Genomic DNA, 22,454 nt, shown 5'->3' on the forward strand with positions numbered 1-22,454 from the left:
TTTTTAGGTATTCCTAATGGCACTGCGGCAGCTACCCGTTCCAAGTCACGACTCTGCTCTGCCAGCTGCCACTGCTGCTGCTACTTTGTCGGGCGCGTTTCAGCCGGCCAGTGTTTGTCAGCCACCGGAGGCGTTTGCTGCAGCCACGTTTGAGTCGTCAGCGGCCGCAACAAGCCAGCAACAGGACTCTCAAAGGCCGACAACTAAAGGCTCAGCTTTACAGCACTCAAGGTAATTTGATGTTATTATTGTTCAAATTAGGTAGAAAGTTCAAAATCTATTATTTTTGTAAATATTTAAGATATCTAATAGGCTATATAAGTTGGAAAGAATTTTAATGTGTATAATAGATTTGAAATCTGCATAAAGTTTTGAGGATTTTTTATAAAATTCGTTTTTTGTATAATTCTTTATCTAAAAGCGCAAATACAATTTAAGTTAATTAATTTTGACATCTGTGATTAGTGGATTGAAAACAATCAGCGCTCTGATTGGAGATGCCTAAGTGTCGTACATCATTTTACCAATTAGAGCTCAGGTAGTTTTCAATCCACCTATCACGGATGTCAAAATTAATTAACTTAAATTGTATTTGCGCTTTTATACAAAGAAAAAGGTATATAAAAAACGAATTTTATAAAAAAAAATCCTTAAAATTTTATGCAGATTTCAAATCTATTATACTCATTAAAATTCTTTCCAACTCATATATCTTAATATCTAACGCTAATATTTAGTCAAGCGTACTTAAATCAGATTATGAAGTAAATTGATCTTGACAACCTTCTTTCTTTCAAACAACACGCTACAGACCTCAAAACAAAAGTCCAGTCCAAAACCAACATCTTAAAAGCTCTCACTGGATCCGATTGGGGCAAAGAAAAAGAAGTAGTTGTCAATACATATAAAGCCATTGGTCAGTCACAACTAAATTACTGCTGCCACATATGGACACCTTCATTGAGTGAAACGTCCTGGAAAGGTCTTCAGACAGCGCAAAACGGCGCTCTCAGAGCGGCCACAGGATGCCACAAAATGTCTGACATTGATCATCTACACACCGAGACCAAAATCATGAAGGTAAAACCACACTGTGAAATGCTCAGTAAACAGTTTCTGCTCGCCACTCAGAAGGCCCAACATCCCAACAAAACTGACCTGTCAAAGCCACCCCCCCCCTCGACAGATGAAACAGACCCTGTCCTCCAGATTTGGAGCTGTTATCAGGCAAATGTCCAGACCTGATCTCCCTGAGGACGAGTACAAACAGAAACTAAAACAAATTCACACTCAATCTGTCTCTCAAGCTATAAGTGACATGTTACCCAATAAAGTTCTAAATGCTGTTCCTCCCCCTATAAATGCCGCCGAGAAACAGCTTCCTAGACAAACCAGAGCAACCTTGGCCCAGCTCCGCTCTGGATATAGCAATTACCTGCATAGTTTCAAGTCCCGCCTGAATCCAACAATACAAGACACCTGCCCCCTCTGTTTGAACGCCGGACACACAACACAACACCTCTTTGAATGTCCCAACAATAGGACAGATCTTACAGTACGAGACCTGTGGACCAGACCAATGGAAGCAGCCAGATTTTTGAACCTGGCAACCCTAGACCATGACGATAATGGATGAGTAGAGAAGTGGGCTAAATGAATGAATGAATTATGAAGTACTTACTCTTAATCCTATTTTACAAAGTAGAACCTGAGGTTTTTTTTGTCTAAAGCTGAAGATTTCAATAACAACTTAACTGATTAAAATCTCCTTTCAAGGTGAGCTTCATATAGGAACTGGGATTGTGTTAGGCTCTTTTGTTTTTAGATTTAAGCCTTGGTATAATTTATGGCTATTTTTTTACCCTCCTTTTAATACAGAGCTCCTAGATGCTAGAGGTGCAGTTGCTAGTTTATTTTAAAGAAGCCATTTTATTTATTAAACATGTGAGTCTCTTGTAAATATTAAAAGGTTTTTCCACCACGACTCCAAATCCTTTTCATTTCCACTGGATTAAAACCGGTTCTTGACCATGTTGTAAAACATGTATTTTATCTTATTTTATCTTATTACGATGTAAAAATATATGTATAATTATCCTATAAAAATCTTCCAATTAAATTAAAATTACCAAAAAATCCATGAAATTCTTATTACGACTTTAGATTAAAAATAAGAGAAATCTGAAGGAAACCTTTAAATCGCCCTTCATATGTTTTCCATATTTTTTTCTTTGATTTTCAGTTTAGTTTTATGTTTTTAAATGAGAATAGATGATTTTTTTAACTATAGTTTGTTTTGATAAAATGTAGTTTGATAATGACAGTTACATGTTTTTGGGTAAGTTAAATAAGTTCTTGTTGGATTTTTAGCCATATTAACTAATTCCCACCACTAATTCCCGAGATCTTAAGCTTCAGACAAAAACCTTGCTTCTTAAATCTTTATATTATAGGATAACATCACGCCATTGTACAATATGATACTGTAAACCATCTATTTGGTAGATTGGCAAAACAAAGTTTTCTTTATGTTGCATATCCCCTCTTTCTTCAAATATATAATATTCGAAAATTAAATACTAAGATATTTGTTATTATTTCAAAAATTTTCTCTGTTTTCTCCATACTACATTTTATTAGTTTTTTTGTCAGCAAAAAAGGAATAAGTTTATGTATTTGCTTGATTTTTGAGAATTCCTCCTTTTCAATTTTGACATCCTCACAGCCCTCCCCTGAAAAGCCAATGATTAAATTTAAATTTTATAGAGGGTAAAGTTTAACTCAATGGTAGCTTTTCATCAGGGAAAATGGTATTTGATTCTGACAAACAATTCTAAGTGAAAATTTCCCCTCAAACCCCATTCCCTTTTTTCTCCCTTCTTATCCACTTCCCTTTCAGTTACACCAAAAAACAAGTTTTACTCCAACAAAATGTTTAATTTTCGGCATTTTAAATGGAATGAATTGGCTGAATAGCAGCCCCTGGCTTCTCATAGATTTATAACTATTCTGAGTAATGGTAGCACCACCCTCCCATAAGAAAGGAAATGAGGATTAGTTCGACCTCCCCTACCCCCCCCCCCATACCAATACAACCTCAAGAGGCCTCTAGGGGCGTAGCTGCTAGTCTATAAATGCATGTAGTTTAAACCAACAGGACAATATATGTGGTTAACTAAATCCAAATCCATTTCGTCCACTTTTGTTTCTTATTGTTAACCATATATCCCATAACCTACGAAGTGTACTCATATTTTAATATTTGGTTTAAGAAATATTTTATGGTAAATTATTTGGTTTAAAACTATCTTATGTAAATTACATTAATTTTTAAGCATGTAGGACTAAAGAATATGTATACACAAAAATATAGAAAAAAAAGTATTTTCTCGTATTCATTCTAATCCGGTGGATAGAAACCGGTTCTCATCCATACGAAAAACTGTGTCTAGCATCGTATTATATCCAGCTTTCTACGAATTTAAAAATGTACAATCATAAGATTAAAAACAGTTTTTTAGCCCATGCCTTCGGCACCTCGAGGCTAAAAAAAATGGTTCGGTCCGTCCGTCTTTAACGGTTAGCTCTTTTCGTTGACATGTTAGAATTGTCCTATCGATTTCAAACCTTGCATGTTGATTCCTACAACAATTAGGTACGACATAGAAAGTGTAGCAATTCTATAATCTTCACCAGAATTAATGTCCGTACGTTCAATTAAATCATATTGATTTTTTTTATTTTTGACAAGAGTTTTTTTTGAATACTGATTCATTCATAGTAAATCAAAGTACAATATTTTAAGCGAAGCATCTGTATAATCAAGTCCGAAAATATAAGTTTGTCCTCCAGTTTCCTGTATTTAACAGTTTTGCAACAGATTTACGTACAATTTTGTTACACATTTATATTTTGTTTATTTAGTTCTGACACTCTATAAGAGTTTATGTTCATTTGTCCTACCGTTACAGAGCTTTGCTTATATGTATGTTGTCATCCTTGCTTACGAAAAAAAACTTATTGTTACTTAAAATTTATAGGGGAGGAGAAGGAAACTACATACAGCCAATATCTCGACCAGTTAACAGACCTGCAACACCCAGGAACCCACAAATTTCAATCAAAAGTTTTATTTTAGCAGGGAGGAAGGGGACATTGGGTTTTTAATTATTCTATCCCCCAAAGTGTTAAAATAATGTTTTCTTATTCATTGGCTTAACAACTTTTGAGACTTATATTGATTTTTTGGTTGGTTTGTTAAGTTGAGTGTCCTTACAGAAGGGGTCATTTTGTTTATCATCATTGGGGATGTAATTGTACATAAATTTATCAGCCATTATATCCTTAATTTTTGTTGTCCGCTGAGATTGTAACTAATTTTTGGGCGTTGTAGGGGTGACTTTAATACCAGTGAACGGCCAGCAACTAACTTCAGCTGTCTCAGAGGTCATTGGAACAGCCGTTCTTTCCCTGCCAACCCAGGAATGATAACAAATTAATTGCTTAATTAAATAGTTCATTTTTTTCCAGTATGGCTTCGAACCCGATTAATATCGGCTGGATTAGAATTGTGTTTAAGCCATAATGAAAAATCATGTATCGCATCATATTATATCCGGTTTTCTACGAATATAAAAATGTACAATCTTAAAATCAAAACCTGTTTTGTTAGCCCGTGCCTTCAGCATCTCGGGGCTAACAATTCTGTTTTATTCTTATAATTCCGCGGATAGCTGTTTTTAATACGATGCGATAAATAACTATTCTTTATTTTCATTATCTCTCTTTTTACCTGCAAGTCAGATTTTTAAAGATTCTTTGACATATTAAATCATAAATGGAAATTTTAAACGTTCTTTTCAAGCATGATTTTACATTTACTTTATTTCTGTTTTTTTTAATGAATATCTTTTTAACTTTTTGTTTGCAACATTTGATATTATTAAATTTGTCCTTATAGGTCACTCTGACCGGCTCTTGAGATCTCTGGCCATGGAGGGTCTTGTACAGGTAGATAGCCCGCAATCTTTCGTACTTTATGAACCTAAGCAATGTAAAGAGATATTACCTACATCATGCCCTGATCTGAATAAAAAATATTGTAATTGTAATTTATTTCCTGTGCCAGAAATGCTCGCCTCGTTTTATTGCACTGCACTGCATCATTACAGGCTTAAAAGACCATTAGTATAACGTTATCAAAATATGGCCCTACCTATATCCTTATACTAAAGTAACAGGATGTTTGTTTGTCTGTGTGTCTGTACCGAAGGATCTCGCTAACCGCTGAACCGATCGGGTTATCCATAACAGGGTAGATTCTCATGGATCCCGGGAAGGTTTGTAACTATTTTGGGGGAGGGTACCACCACCCTCCCAAGAGAAATGAAAAAAAAATTGAATTTTTTTTAATATCTGGAAGACTTCAACGTAACATAAAGAGGTATCCGTAACATAAAGAATTATCGTAAAGACTTTAACAAACATTTAAAGTGCCACTATGAGGCCTCTAGGGGCGTAGCCGCTAGTTAGAAATAGTGTAGGTACAAATATTTAATAGCATTAATTTGAATAATAAACTTAGCATTATTAATCACAATATTCTAAGTAAGGGCGCTTGCACTTTGCTGATGCCGGTACAAAGTGTTTGCAATAATAAGAGAATAATTATGCACTTCAGTTTAATTTTTTAGTGGTTTTCTTTTTCATTAACATTTTTCAGTTAAATCACAAAACTACACTATTTTGTCTATCATCAAAGAGGATTTACATCAATTTATCTTCCATTGTTTTATCCCTTAAGATACCTTGATTAAATAGAAGATGAACATCGACTTTAACAACCTCCAAGTAAAAAAAAATACAACTTAATCGTTTTCAGGACTTCAACATGGCCCTGGACGAGACGGCCGGGTCTCAGAGCAGTGAAAGGTCCACGGGGGGAAGAAGGAAGGCGTGGAAGAGAAGGTGCAAGTCCACCAGTAATCTAGTCATGGCAGGTCAGTCTTAAAGTAGGGAGGGAGGGGACACTGGGCTGTTTATTACTCTAGTCCCCAAAGGTATAAAATAAAGTTTTCTTATTCGTTTGCTTAACGATAGGTCGATTCCTTAATTTGAGTAATCATACATTTAAACCAGTTATTGTCATCACTAAGGATGTATATAAGTTTATCCGCCATTGTCTTATCCCTGTAGATCCCTGGTCTAAAGGGGTCATTGTGTACATTGAATTCCATATGCCACTTTAAGTTGCAATCCGGGCGAAATATTTAGTAAAATTTTTGGCACAAGGGTGTTTTTCGCCAAACAAATTTATTCGTATGCTCTGTTGCTGAAAAGTAATAATTATAGACATTGAATATCGATCAGTTTAAAGAAATGTATTATGAAAGTATTTTTTACGTCTATACTTTTATTTGATTTCCTTGGAGCGTTAGTTCGGCAATTTGTGGTATTTTTTTCGTGCATTTTTTTATATTTGTAATTAAATTTACATATAATATAAAGCCTGAAAGGATAGTTTTTAGTGTAAGTGTAAAAAATTCCTTTACCATAGATTAACCTAAGCACGTTTTTTTTTAATGGGGGGAGGGTATGGTTAAAATTTCAAGTTTGGTTATTTTTAGAGTTGGGTTATCCTATATATTTTTCACAAAAAAATTCACCCCTTGCATTTACCCATTCCAATTAGTAAGTAATAGTTATTTCTCGCATCGTATTATAAACGGCTTTCCGCGGATATAGAAAGTACAATTATGAGATTAAAACTAGTTTTTTTTAGCCCCGAGGTGCCGAAGGCGCCGGCTATATTCGTAGGAAGCTGGATATAATACGATGCTAGACATAGTTTTTTCGTATGGATGAGAACCGGTTCCTATCCACCGGATTCGAATAAATACGAGAAAAAAAATTATGGGCTGGGGGGGGGATGTCATGGCAGGGGGGTGTACGCCCCACATCTACGCCCACCCCCGTGGGATCAGCGCCTGCCGAACCAAAGCTCCAGAAGGAGCAGATGAATTACAGTTCAATGCCAGAGTTCTGCCATCTTTTTAATACACTCGACAAGGAAGTATGCTAGCCGGAAGCTGCTTCTGCTATTGCTTTTCATCGCCGGAACCGAGCAGAACCCTGGACCATGGATCTGCCCCAAGTGTTCTAAAAACATCACCCGTGCTCACTACTCAGTTCAATGTTCCAAATGCACCTCCTGGTTTCACCTTAAATGCTCCCCCTTCAAATCCTTACGCGAGAGGAAGGCCCTCCAGCAATGGGAAGGCTCCTGTTGCACTCCCATCCACAACCCCCCCCCCTCCTTCTCCTACCCCACCTCCTCAAACACAACAACAACAACACACCAACAACGAACTTGAACTGAACCTATGTCAAATCAACATCAATGGCATCAAGAGCAAGAACACAGAACTGATGCACCTAATGACAACTGAAAACATTCATGTTGCCATGGTGCAAGAGACCAAATTGACAGATAAATCGAAAGATTTTTCAACACCTGGATACACTCTGGTAAGAGAAGATAGGAAGAGAGACAAGGGCGGAGGCCTAGCCTTCCTTGTCAAAGACACCATCCCCTTCCACACCAACAACATCCCCAACAACATCAAAACCCATCAAGATGTTGAACTCCAGAGTATATCCATAGTAGGGATCAAAGAAAACATCACTTTAAACAACGTTTATATCCCTCCAGTATCTAGCTGTCAAAATGGTCCCAATCTTCCACTCCAGGATATCCTCTCCTTTACTGCTGGCAACAAACACACCATCACAGGCGGCGACTTCAACGCCCACCATGCCAACTGGTTCTCCAAAGGAGAGGAGGATGCCAGAGGAAGAAAACTGGCTGACGAGATCTCTGACTCAGACCTAGGTATTCTGAACGAAGATCTAGACACGAGAGTCACCAGCCAGAATCAAAGCTCCCCTGACATCACATTGGCAACACCATCAATACTGCCATATACATCCTGGACAGTGAAATCCAGTCTAAATTCTGACCATCTACCATTAATAATCAAGCTAAAGGCAGACATAAACACCTCCAAGTCTGCCGACAAAGTTTACATTAACTTTGCCAAAGCTGATTGGACTGGTTTCACCTCTTTTGCTGAGAAAAAGTTTTCCAGACTCCCAACCCCCACCTCATCCATCAGGGGAGAGAAGGCATTCAGGAAAATCATGAATGCTGCGGCCAAAAAGTTCATTCCTAAAGGTCGTATTGTTAACGTTCACCACAACATCCCCTCAAGCACCGTCAATAAAATCAATGAACGAGACAGGCTCCGGGTGCAACAACCTGATAGTGAACGTTACCAACTTCTCAACAAGGAAATAAGAAATGAGATCAACGAACATCGAAAATCACAACGGCAAGAACATCTCGAAAAATGTGAAGCAGGATCTCAGAAGTACTGGAAAACAATAAAAGGCATCTGTCAACCTCAAAAAACGCCTACCAACACTGCCATCAAATTCAATGGTAGGATCATCTCAGCAAATGGGAAGATTGTAAACCTCCTCAATCGACAATACACACCATCAGCCCCCAAAAGACCATCAAAACAATTCCGTCAGACCATCAGACACATAAAACGGAAGAAGGCTGACAAGGTGTACAACTATACCCCCCAACAGGTCAAAGAGGCAATTAAAACCTCTAAGAACTCCAAGGCAAGCGGACCTGATGGTATTTTTCCCATCATGCTCAAACACCTTGGAGACAAGGGTATAGAATATCTTGCCACACTCATTAACATCGCCATCAACACATCCATCATTCCATCCATCTGGAAAGTAGGCAAGATCATCCCGCTTCTCAAACCGGGAAAGTCGATTGATGAAGGTAAATCCTATCGGCCGATCTCTCTCCTGTCTCCAGCTGCTAAAATTCTGGAAAAACTCATCCTCCCAGAAGTCTCAGCAGCTGTAGACCTGCAGGATCATCAACATGGCTTCAGAAAGCACAGATCAACAGTGAGCGCTCTTCAGGAAGTTAACCACCACATCGCAAGCAACCTCAACAGGAAGAAACCCTGTCACCGCACCATCCTTGTTGCCATTGACCTCTCCAAAGCATTCGACACTGTTGACCACGAGCTTCTTCTGAAAGATATCCTGCACCTCGAGTTGTCCGACACCCTTATCAAGTTTCTCTGCAGCTACCTCCGAGGCAGACAGCAATATACTGTCTTCCGCAACTGCAAGAGTAAATACAGGGTTGTCAGACAAGGAGTACCTCAGGGAGGAGTACTGTCACCACTCCTTTTCAACCTCTACATGAGAACCCTACCAGCACCACCCGGTAACATCAAACTAATATCTTATGCTGATGACTGCCAGGTACTCAACTCGGGGCCGACCATTGACAAAATTTGTCATGAAATCAACCCCTACCTTGACCAACTAGTCAACTGGTTCAAGGAACGCAGTCTGGAAATCTCTCCGGAGAAATCCACGGCAACCATCTTCACAACCTTCAGCAATGAAGTAAGCATGACCCTACCCATCATCATCAAGGGCAAAGATGTGCCGACTGTCAAGCACCCTAAGATCCTTGGAGTCACCTTCGACCCGATGCTCAACTTCGGGCAGCACGCCATCGCCACCAAGAAGAACGTGACCCAGCGCAACAACGTGCTGAAGTGCTTGTCAGGGACTGACTGGGGTAAGTCAAAGGAGACGATTGTAAACACTTACAAGGCCATAGGAAGATCAGTTCTAAACTATGGGGCACCGGTTTGGACACCATCCCTGAGCGCAACAAATTGGAGTGAGTTGCAAAGAGCACAGAACAACGCTCTGAGAGTAGCAACTGGTTGCATCAAGCTGACTCAGGTCAGCCACCTTCACCAAGAAACTAATCTTCTCCCGGTGAAGGAACACAATGATATGCTTACCAACCAGTACCTACTCTCCATGCACCGCCCAATTCATCCTAATCATCACCTGCTGCATAAACCATCCATGCCCAGGAACATGAGGAACACCATCATCAACCACCTCCCTCATGTGGAACCCTACCTCAGAGATGGTCCACCGGTCGAACAGAACTACAAGAAGAGACTAAAGAAGATCCATGACGATGCTCACAGAGACTGCAGAAATAAGTATCCTGTAAATAAAGTTTTAAATTCACGACCCCCTGCAATTAATATTCAGGAAGAAAAAACACTCTCAAGACAGACGAGGAGCACACTAGCCCAATTAAGATCAGGATACAGCACTTTTCTGCAGTCAACAATTTCAAGATTTGACACTTCAAAGAGCATACGATGCCCAGACTGTAACATAGCGGACCACACAACTGAGCATCTTTTTAACTGTACTTTCAAACCCACTATTTTATCACCAATTGACCTCTGGACGCAGCCCAAAAAGAGCGCAGAATTTCTTGGACTATTGTAACTAAATTTATCTGCTTCCTGACCTGGCTACAAACAACAACAACAACATGGGCTGGGGGCTATTTTTTCTAGGTGCCATTTCTCTTTGGAGGATGGTTGTACCCTCCTCCAAAATAGCTATAAACCATCCAAGGACCTATGAGAAGCTACACTGTAAAGGAGAACCATATCGGTTCAGTGGGCGTTGCTACAAAAGACCTACTCTACAAAAGACCTACTCGACGGTTCTACAAAAGACCAACGCCTACAAAAGACCTACTCTACAAAAGACCAACGCCTACAAAAGACCTACTCTACAAAAAATCGTAATGCTAGAAGGTCATGGCCGCAGAGCTCGGCCCCCTGGCCTGCCTAGCCGCGGGCGCTCGGCCCCCTTGCCTATAACCTAACCTAACCTAACTTATATGTAATAATGTATAAATGTTTATCGTACATTAACTTAATTATATTTTAGAATTTCGTTGATTTACAAAAAGTGGTTGGTAGATTTTTTTCAAATTTTAATATTTTTTTTTTACAATATTTAGGTAAGGTTAGGTTAGGTTATAGGTAAGAGGGCCAAGCGCTGCGGCCATGTATTGATTATGTATTACTTTATTAATAAATTTGATGTTTATATAACAATATGTATTCGTAGGTCTTTTGTAGAGTAGGTCTTATGTAGGGGTAGGTATTTTGTAGAGTAGGTCTTATGTAGGGGTAGGTCTTTTGTAGAGTAGACCTTTTGTAGGGGTAGGTCTTTTGTAGAGTAGGTCTTTTGTAACAACGCCGTTCAGTGGTAAGCGAGATTCTTTTGCAGAGACAGACAAGACAAACATCCTGTTACGTTATCATAAGGATTAAATTTCAGGCCAAAATATAAGTGATGACAGTTCCAGCAGTCTTGATAATGTTGGTCTACTGTCACGTGACCGGGGGACCTCCAGCCTTCAGCTCAGTGATTCAGATCCTGAAGGAGCAGCAGGTGAAAATGGTCTTTAAGACCTCTAAAACGGTAGTTGCCAATACATTTGTCTTATAAACTGTATGGTTAAGAAACCGATTTAATATCCGCTGGATTTAAAACAGGCTCTGAGCTATATTAAAAAAAACGTATAGCATCGAATTATTATATTATAGATAATTTTCTACGAATAATAAATTCAAAATAATAAATTAATACCAGTTTTGAATGCCCCCTCGGGTTTAACAAAACTGGGTTTACCTTATAATTTTTATTTTATTATCCGCAGAAAGCTGCTTATAATACGATGCGATTAATAACTATTCTAATAGCTCTATAGAAATGTAGTTTTCGTTAGTCCATGTCTGTTTACAGGGACTGTGAACGTAAATTTTTCTCATCTTAATATCAAATCTTAACAATATCTCATTCATAATATCTCACAGATAGAGCAAAACGCGCTTTTGTTTGCTTAAAAAACGGCTTTTTCCGACGATTTTTATAAGGTCCAGGGAAAGGAAGAAATTTTCCTGACTATATAAATGTGCATTAAATTGCTTTTTTCTCCCATTATAGCTAAAATTAAACTTTTTGTCATAGTTCTCTTTTTATCCTAACGGTTAAGCTGACTTTTAACATAATCCTTGATTTAAACCAATGTATAGTTACTTAGAAATTGATAAAATATGCAATATTTTTTATTGAAAACCAAATACAATAACAAAGCTAGAAACAGGTTTTTTTATTAGTATCCAAGTAACTTTAGATGGCCCATCTCTCGCCCACCTTTAATTACAAATTTTTCAATTACAAAGGTGCAATATTTCTTTATAAACAGTCTGATAAAAGTGTAAACTTCTCCAAATTGGGTTATTTATTGTCCAACACAATAAAAAAGGATATTATTATTTTAAATAACCCGTGAGATTCAAACTTTTGTAGACAGTGAGGTATTTTTTTGTCCATAATACGAATTTAAAATAGATCTTTATTACCTAATTACTACGTTATAAAAAAACTAATTGGCAATTTTATATCATTGTAAATTGTTATTGTTGTGTTTCAACTATATATGACAAGTTAAAGATCCCTACAAACATTATAAGAAACAAAAACGTTCAGATTTTCCCTGTTTTTTCTTTTTTCCCTCCCAAAATACCATAAAATCAAGGCATTATTACTGGATTTTTTTGTTAATAGGACGTTTTTGGTTGATCAGTGTAGTGAAATATGCTTAGAAAATGTTAAGATTTGATAATCAGATGAGAAATTTTTACCTTCACACTCCCTTTAAATTGGCTATTTATAAAAGGTCAGGAATAGCTTTTTTAGTTGAATATACGTAAGTTTTCATGAAAAATTGTCTTATGTTTTAAGTTGGCACAGGAGGTTGTATACAAGTAGTTGGAGGCGGTGCGACGAGTAATGCGACGGCTGGAATAACTGCTTGTTCTAACAGGCACATTTTTTTTACCAAAACGAAACTACCTACTACAGGGTAAAAAGTGCTCATTATGTAGATAAAAATATTAAAAATCATTGTATTATACAATATTTACTTTTTTTTGTCATTTAGTATACATACGCTTCTTAGCTTGGGTGTACACTTTGGATTAGTATTAATTATTTATCGCATCGCATCATAGACAGCTTTCTGTGGATATCAAAATAAAAATTATAAGATTAAAACCGGTTTTGTTAGACCCGAGGGGCCGAAAGCATGGGCTAACAAAACTGTTAATTCTATGATTTTTATTTTTATATTCATGGAAAATTGTCTGTAATAAGATGATTTTTCAGTATAGCTGAGAACCGGTTAAAAAGTTGATTATTGGTATAGAAATTTTGACAAGAAGTAGCCGAGCAAATTTTTATTTTTATGGATTCTCAGCTTCATAAAAACTTAGACGGACAAAGTTAATTATAAAGTAGATAGTAATTGTTGAAAGAAACATTCACGATAACTTTCAAACATTTATCATTAATAACCGCTGAGAAAAGAGTATTTTCCAAAAGAATTATGACGTCGCCCAGAACAAATGACAGACAGTAATGTATAGAGTAGAAGCTCACTGCTCAGTGGAATCTTCATTTTAAAATATGTCGGCTAGCTCTTATAACTGCCATGGAAATCCTATTTTCCTTTAGATTGGACCAATAGTAGACGTAGAGTATTAGGTAGAGTAGCTGCGCTACTTGAAAAGCAAAAAAAATAGGAAGTAAAGATTTATGTGTCTCTTACATGTTTTTGGTTTATATAAACGTCCAAAAATGTTGAACTTGTTCTAAATAAACAAGCGCTGTAACTTTATAATCATGTTTTTCGTAGCGTTTTATAGATAGTTGTCCGCGGAAAGAAAAATTTAAAAAATATGATTACTTTCTGTTTTGTTGGCCCAGAGGGGTTAAAGGCCCGGGCCAACATGATAAAGATTAATAAAATGATTTTTTTTTATTTTTTTCGCGGCCATTGTCTATAATGATACATGAAGGGGTGTCCCATAGTGTAGTGGTTAGCGCACTACGCTGTGGTTGGGAGAAACCGAGTTTAAGTCCCTACATAGACTTTGCACTTGGTTGACAAATGCTGTCGCAATTTGTCAGATTATGATCACGCAACCTTCCCTAAGATGCCCTAGGGTTGTAAGGGGGGAGATTTGTAGGAAGTTAGGATTCTACAAATCAAGCAGCTCTAACCATGCTTTCCTCTTTCATGCTCCTCGTATGAGAGTGCCATTAATTAGGGTGGCTTAATATGGAACACCTGCCAAAACTCTAGGCCAGGGTGATGTAATAATTGAGTAGCTTCCACGAGAATTGCGGGTCAGCTTGTAATGTAACATAGAATACAATCAGCTGTGCGCGAAGCTTACCAATCTAAGATTGGCCAAAGGATTCTCACTTCCAGTCTCCGTGTGCATCTGAGTCCTAACTTCAGAGAATCATGGCTACAACAACAACAACATAATGATACATGAATTTTCATTATGGCTTAATTTAAAGCTTTTTTGTCGGAAGCTAAAGATTTCAGAAATTGCTGGTCCGAACTGGTTTTACGTTTCAAGTACCTAAGCTTTATAAATATTTGACCTATTTTCCTGACAACTTTTCCTACCCTATTAATTTTCTTTCATAGCGGCTACGCGCCTTGCTGGAGGGGCTCAGTATTAAAAACATACCAGGATCTATATGAAGTTTTCCTTAGGTAAACAATTCGGTTAAGTAGTTATTGATTTTAGTTTTAAAAAGAAAAAAAATTTATTGGGGGGGGGCATTTTTTATTTTTTGGGTGGGTTGGGGTTGTCCCACCCCCCAAGAAAATAGTTATAAACCTTCCCTGGACCTATGAGAAGCTACCCTGTTAAGGTGAACTCGATTGGTTCAGCGGTTAGCGAGATCCTCCGTTACAAACAAACAGACAGACAGACAGACATCGTTTTACTTTGTATTATAGATTATGATATGTGTCCTTAGAAATGCTTCGTTCTTGTTTTAAAAAAGTACATAAAGAGTATAAAAATGTGAATAAATCAGGCGGAATAAACCAGGAACCACCAGGGGACAAGAAAATCAACGGAGACGGGTAAAATATATTTTTTATTTGTAGTAGCGAGGCTACTCTATAAGTCACTTGTTTAGAACGTATGTAAGGCTGTATCGTTACCTCAGGGAGGGAGGGGACATTTGGATGTATTGTAAGTTATATTATACAGAGCTGGATCTTTAAATCATATTAGTGGTGAGCCAGATCGGGGTTAGCCAACTTTCCACCAATGCAATGAGAGCACAGCATTTTATTAAATGCCGCGTTGTGATTGGCTGAAATTCGGCTCACCCCGATCTGGCTCACCACTAAAATGATTTAAAGATCCAGCTCAGGTCCAAAAGTTTTGTACTTGCAAGTTATTCCATTCATTTGGTAAAAATATTGGTTGGTACAAACTAGCAGTGTCCAAACATTTCAACCAATAATTTTTGTTCTATATAAAGGTAGTTATTATTACTTTATCATCATTGGATATGCATCTTTTAGCTGAGATACGTATTATTTTTGCTTATTATCATTGTATTTTATTATTTCCTAACACCCTCCCTTTCTTTCCCCTTTTTTTTACATCGCTATTTTTCTTACACATTCCTTTTCTTGAAAAAAGCTATTCTACTTTTGAACTGTTTCTTCCTTGTTTAATTTATGCTTTTAAAGTTATACAAAAATTATATAAATGTATTTTAGTGTATTTTACTTTACATTTTATTTAATGTTTAATATAAAAGTAACAGGATGTCTGTTAATACTGAGAGATCTTGCTAACCTCGGAACAGATATGGTTCTCTTTCACACTGAAGCTTCTTTTGGGTGTAGGGAAGATTTTTAAAACTATTTTTTTGGGAGTGTACATCTATCTCCTAAAGAAAAATCGCCCAATGCAACCAGCCCCACATAAGAATTAATTGACTTCCCCTAAAAATAAAGTTCCTTAAGTTCCACTGTAGTAAACGTTAATTTTCTAGTTTGAAAAAAATTTACTTCATCAAGAAACCAGAAATTTACCAATTCATGTTTGTTAAGGTTGTACTAGATCCTTTTACTATCGAGAGTGATTCTTTTACAGAAAATATATCACCATATAAGGTATGTTAAAAAATATAAAACTTATTTATTATTTCACAATCACATATGCTAAATGGATTGAATATAGAGTAGAATTCGTTGAATACGGCTACTCTAATTATTAAAAAAAGGATGACAACATCCATAAAAGCAAAGCTTAACTGATCAGAAAGTCAAACGAATAAACAAAAATTCCATGAACAAATATCCCAAAGATACTAAAATACAGGACATACTTACATTTTTACACTTAATCATATAGATACATAGCTTTTAGTGCCTAATCGTCCTAGGAATCTTAAGGCAAAAAGAACATGAACAGGATAATTATGTCCGATAGAAATTCGTTGACAATAAAGTAAAAAATCAACATGTTCTAAATGAACCCAAGAATATTCTAGTATTGATTATACCTAGAGTTGCCATGATTTCTAGGGATGTACATCAATTTATTATCCATTTTCCTATCCTGTAATAAGATCATTGATCAAAGACGTTTTTTTAGGGGGGTGAAGGCCATGGAAAGGGGGATGGATTGGATAGTAAATACCCCTATAACCCCCCCCCCCCCCCCCCTGTTACTGACTATGTCTGATATACTTTTTTTTACTCGGGAATTTCGGTGCCATAGTAAGCGGAAAACTTACTATGCCTGATATACTTTTTTTACTTAGGAATTTCGGTGCCATAGTAAGCGGAAAAGAAAGTCTAAACGGATGGCTGTGGACCAGAGTTCTGAAAATGTGAAACCAGTGATTCAAGCAGGTAACCTGTTGTAAAATTAATTTACTTACTGATCAGCTGATTGTAAAGTCAAATGTCGTCTTTTGTTTAAAACTATTATAATGAATAAATAATCAAAACAAATATTATTTTGTTACACCCGTCTTGTCTGGTAGTTGTCTGGCATTTCATGCCTATACCGAAGTTAATTCGAGAAAAAAAATCACTAAACATATACGTGGTTTTCAGCTGTCGTTAATGACCTCTTCATTTGCCCCCCCCCCCCCCAAATATTTTCTATGATGTATTTTACTTGTTGGATATACCTCATACCTGAGCTGGATCTTAAAATCATTTAGTGGTGAGCCAGATCGGGGTGAGCCAACTTTCCACCAATGAGAGCACAGCATTTTATGAAATGCCGCACTGTGATTGGCTGAAATTCGGTTCACCCGATCTGGATCACCACTAAAATGATTTAAAGATCCAGCTCTGGTTATCTGGATGGATATAGAATACATAGATATCTTGACAGGGGAATTTTGTCGTCATTTTTTGTTGATTAAATTAGTGATGGGAATCCGGATCCGGAATCCGAATCCGGAATCCGCCCAATTTTCGGCCAATTTTGGAATCCGAATCCGGATCCGGAATCCGTTTTTTATAGCGGATTCCGGATTCTAAATTGGTAGGCTAAATTTAATTTAAATAGGTTAGAAAATACCAAGCACATTTTTAGGACATACGTAGCACTTAAATTTTTAAATTTACTAATGTGGTGTAAATGTTTTAGTTATGCTGGAAGTCAACACTTTAAACAAATCAAGGCTTCAACCAAGTAACATAGTGATAAATTAACGAAAAAAGCTATCCCTCTATGACGGACGGCCTTTTAAAATACTGCTAGAATCCGGAATCCGAATCCGGAATCCGCCAAAAATAAGAATCCGGAATCCGCAAGAATCCGTCACTTTTTTTGACGGATTCCTTCAGAATCCGGAATCCGAATCCGGCCCAAAAATTCGACGGATTCCCATCCCTAGATTAAATAGTCCTCTTATATTGGTCAATGCGCTATTCCATTGCCAGATGAGGGGATGGGGTAAAGTGTATCGTTTTATTATCCAGATGGGAGAAGCATTTTTTTAGGGTATGTGAGAAACTCACAATATCCACGTATTCTAAATCCATACTTGTCTGGGACAGTCAATTTCTCTGTTTTAGTCACAAATCTTGTCATCTTTGTATGTAAGGCCTGTCTTGCATTTTAGCGAGTTTATGGGACAAGACATTCACATACTCTTAATATTGATGTCACACGCATAATATTGCAGCATTAGGGACCATTTTTAACGTCTTTAGTATTACTCGGTTGTGTTGATGATAAAAGTTTTATTTTAGGGTTTGTATTTCGAAGTCCTGGACAGGGAACCAAAAGAAAGAAGGTTCGGGGCAGGTTAGTTTTATATAAAATGTTCAGTGTTTTCATTTTCAGGGATATTAAAGAAAGTGACAATAAATTGGACGATAAATTGGTGTAACCCCAAAGAATAACAAAATTACAACTGAAAAGTAAAGGCTGAAAAGTTTGGACACTGTTAGCTTAAAAATCAAAATTCATTTTTACCCCTTTAGATTTAAGCTAAAGAATCGTAGAACGAGTTTGTAATCTTTATGCAACTTGACTATAAATTTTAGAGGTTTTTCTGTAATAGCAGCTGAGTAACTCACATTTTCCTATGAGCTTAATACGGACATATAGGGACCTAGTAAGTTCTAGATTTCTTTTTCAATTACAGTGTCACACACCTGACATTAATATCAGCCGAGTAAATCATTCATGAACAGGAGGGGCGGAAATTTATAATAAAAGAATACCTTCGCTCATGTTAATTGAAAATCAATCCAAAAGGTGTTTTTCCCAAACACACATCTTTATTTTTATTTCATTTCTTAATATTTCTTGGAAGTTTATTTAAATTTTTCTAATATCAACATTTTTCGCATATTCTCAAAACAAAGATTTGCAAATATTTAACTTTTTAAGATTGATTTATTGATGTTTCTTTATTTGGATAATTTCTACTTATTCAGCAAATAATTAAAAAACATATTTAAATATATTAAATACCTATATGTTCAGTAAATAAGAATAAAACATTAAAGTTTGCTAATAAACTAAAGTATACTATGTAGAGATTATTTGGGTATAGTCTCTTTCGTGGCAACGCCTCTTAAGGGGCGTTTCGTATTTTCACAGTAGCTTTTCCCCTATTTCTAGCCCCTGCGGGGCAATCACCTAACCTAAAATAACCCATCAAAAGGTAATTTAAAAATGAGACGATTTATTTTCCTAATTAAGGTTTAAAAGTAAAGAAAAATGTTTTAGGGAAAATACCCTTTTCCCCCTGAATTTCCTACGTCTCTGGCATAATTGGGTGGTGTCAATTCTCGAACCTGACATCCCTCGCCTATCATTAAAACTAAAACTTCATTAACTTATCGTAAGTTTTCGCCAAAGAGCTCGAAGTTTTTTTCCTAATGTGAACTCTTTATTTTTTCAAATTGTTATCCAGACTTGAACTCGTCAACTAGCGGACACTATCCCATGGGTGTTATATGGTTTATTTTTGTAACATTATTAACCGTCAATTGGACTTCCTACGCTATAAAAATATGTTAGCTAAGCTGCATAATATTAATGTCAAATCATCAATTTATTTAAAGCGCAACCACTCTATATTATTACTAGTGGCTTCGCCCCTAGCCTCTAGGTGCTTTGCACCAAGAGGTTTGATCATACTAATTATTCGTGTTTTAGATTTTAAAGAAAATAAAAAAAAATTGGGGGGGGGGGGATTTTTTTAATAGTCAACCCCACTAGGTATTTTAATTTTAGGTTTAAAAAGAATTTTTTTTTGTGGGGGGGGGATATTTTTTTTTGGGGGGGGGTGTTAAGGGTGTTCCACCCCCCAAGAAAATAGTTATAAACCTTCCCGGAACCTATGAGAAGCTACCCTGTAAAGGAGAACCCTATCAGTTCAGCGGTTAGCGAGATCCTTCGCTACAAACAAACAGACAGACAATCAAACAGACAAATCGTTCTACTTTGTATTATAGATTAGCGACTAAGCCCTTAGATTGCTCTAGGGGAACTTAATTAAACTCTTTTAATTTTAAATAGAAAAAGCCCTCCAAAAATTTGGGAAGTTAGCTTTGTTCTTGGGCGACTTCTCCTAGGAGGATTAGGGTACACTCCCCCCAAAAAGTTATAAACCTTTCCAGGACCTATGAGAAACTTTTTTTGCTATAGCGCGCTCAATTGTGATTATTAACACTTTTAGACCTCCAAGGGCAACTTGAAGAAGGGGGGGGGGGGGGTATCCTACTACTTTAAAAGTTTTGTTTTAAAGTCATAAAAAGGTGAATAAGACTATACACGGTTGGGCCCTCAGATGTCAAAACTTTATTTTAGTGTTTGGCCAAAATGACTTAGCAATTGTATCTGTAAGACGTCTAATAACACCCTTTGCTATTTTTAAAATCCTAGAAAATTTTTTTTGCAAGAAAATTGCATAAATTCGCAACCTATTTTAGAACCACTACATAACTCGAGTTTTAAAACTTTTTATATAAAATCCTTTTTACAAAAAATATCAATAATTACTTAAAATTAAACCTGAAAGAAAAAAAATCTCATTACACGTGTTAATTTGCATGTTTTAGGTCTTTTTTTGAGGAAAGTATAACTTCCACATTTTTGACAATAATATATTTTTTTAACATTTCAAAGTAAAATATAATAAAACTTAAACGATTTTTCTTGAATTATCAGTTGAAAATTTCATCAAACATGCAATTTAAGTGATGAAAATTTAATAAAATCATTTTTTGAATGTTTAGAATTACCAATTTTCTACATTTAAAACAAAATGTTAACAAAATTTAAAAACATTCTAATATATAACTTTAAAAATCAATAACATTTTATAAAATGATGTTTTAAAAAATAAATCATTAAAAGGTATTAAAATGCATTTTAAGTTGCTTAAAATTAAAACGAGAATATCTTTTTACACTTTATTCTTTGTAATAGAGATTAATCGTCATTTGCTGAAAATGAAACATTTAATAAACTAATTGAATCTTTTTGTGACCATGTTTAAACTTTTTAATTTTTACACTAAGGTGTTTTTTAATGAAAATCTTTGTTGAATTCTCTTTTGCGACAAAAAAAGAAAGGGAATTTTTTACTATTTCTAGGTTATCTTATGTACTTTAAACTTTATAATATGAAATAATTTTTAATTGTCTTTCTTTTGAGCCACAAAACACTGTAAAATGTAACATATATGCAAAAATAACAATTTTTTTAATGAATATTATAATATCCTTATATGACATTGCGTCAGAGCTTATTCTTTAGATCATATGTTCATGAAAAGTAGTCATAAACTTGGAGGGTTGCGCTATTTATTAGAATATTAAATAAACTTGAATGGTAAAAATATTAGCATAGCCTTTGTCAATTCAAATGCTTTAGGTATATTATTCGGAAAGTTAGTTAAAAAAGAGAGAATTTGTTGTGTATACTGTTAAAAGACTTTCTTAAAAATGTAAAGATCGGGTCGTAGGCAAGTCTTAGTCGGGGGTTTTCTGATAGCAAATATTGCGTTATTGGTATACAATGTAAAAAAAAAACATTTTAAAGAAATTCTTTAAATAAAACCCAACGAGTATTGGCAGTACAAACATCTTAATGCTAGCAGACATATGTTTATCAACATTTGCAGAAAACTATTTCCACAAGAAAAATTATTCAGGTTTCTACTTCACATTTTTAAATATTTCTTTTTGATAAAATGTTTGACATATATCGTATAATCATTTACCAAAAAAAATATTTTGATAATTTAGATTTCAGAGAAGATTAATCCTTTCAAAAAACTAAGACGACATTTTGCATCTTCTGTCATGACATTTTAGAAAAAATATAAAAAAAACAAAATTTAGTATGAAAACTATTTTCATCGATTTTTCTGAAGGTATTATCGTATTCTGTGGCTTTTTTATTATCATTTACTTATATCGAAAGTGCCAAACATTGTACCCTAACTTATTCATTTAATAAAAAACTAACCGTGTATATTTTGGAGGGAATTTTATCCCTTTCTAGGGTTGATTACTCTTGATAAGGAAGAGCCCCTAAAAACCTTTCCTATTCCTAAAGTAGAATCATTTGTGTACAGTTAATGCTTTTGGTACAAAAGACTGACAGACACACATCCTACCTTTTATCCTTATACTAAAGTAACAGGATGTCTGTGTGTGTATCTGTGTGTCTGTACCAAAGGATCTCGCTAACCGCTGAACCGATCGGGTTCTCCGTAACAGAGTAGCTTCTCATAGGTCCCGGGAAGGTTTATAACTATTTTGGGGGAGGGTACCACCACCCTCCCAAGAGAAATCACAATAAAATCAAAAATAATAAATATTTCCGCCGCATAGTGTCGCTAGCATAGTCGCGCTACGTTGTCGCGCTGCGTAGACGCATGAATTTAACAATTGAAAACATAGACAAGTTATTTCTCAAATTAGATATTTAAAATAAAAAAAAACATTTAAAGGCCACTAGAGGCCTCTAGGGACGTAGCCGCTAGTACTTATACTAAAGTAACAGGATGTGTGTTTGTTTGTACCGAAGGATCTCGCTAACCGCTGAACCGATTGGGTTCTCCCTAACAGGGTAGCT

The 22,454-nt window shown here is 36.0% G+C and overlaps 1 protein-coding gene across 1 annotated transcript in view; it reads left to right on the plus strand.

Annotated features, from left to right (window-relative positions):
* The window catches only part of LOC145305238 (uncharacterized), a 56,660-nt gene that overhangs the window by 694 nt on the left and 33,512 nt on the right, over nucleotides 1-22,454 (plus strand). Inside the window, exons 2-12 of the mRNA XM_080146834.1 lie at nucleotides 8-231; nucleotides 4,041-4,101; nucleotides 4,392-4,480; nucleotides 4,959-5,010; nucleotides 5,882-5,999; nucleotides 11,275-11,388; nucleotides 12,745-12,826; nucleotides 14,902-14,950; nucleotides 15,938-16,000; nucleotides 16,654-16,744; nucleotides 18,104-18,158. Coding sequence (XP_080002960.1) covers nucleotides 17-231; nucleotides 4,041-4,101; nucleotides 4,392-4,480; nucleotides 4,959-5,010; nucleotides 5,882-5,999; nucleotides 11,275-11,388; nucleotides 12,745-12,826; nucleotides 14,902-14,950; nucleotides 15,938-16,000; nucleotides 16,654-16,744; nucleotides 18,104-18,158 — 989 coding nt within the window. The 5' untranslated portion in view covers nucleotides 8-16. The remainder of the gene's footprint in view (nucleotides 1-7; nucleotides 232-4,040; nucleotides 4,102-4,391; nucleotides 4,481-4,958; nucleotides 5,011-5,881; nucleotides 6,000-11,274; nucleotides 11,389-12,744; nucleotides 12,827-14,901; nucleotides 14,951-15,937; nucleotides 16,001-16,653; nucleotides 16,745-18,103; nucleotides 18,159-22,454) is intronic.

The sequence above is a fragment of the Acartia tonsa genome, chromosome 14 (genome assembly GCF_053477335.1).
Source record: "Acartia tonsa isolate MP-2025a chromosome 14, ASM5347733v1, whole genome shotgun sequence".
Classification (NCBI taxonomy): domain Eukaryota; kingdom Metazoa; phylum Arthropoda; class Copepoda; order Calanoida; family Acartiidae; genus Acartia; species Acartia tonsa.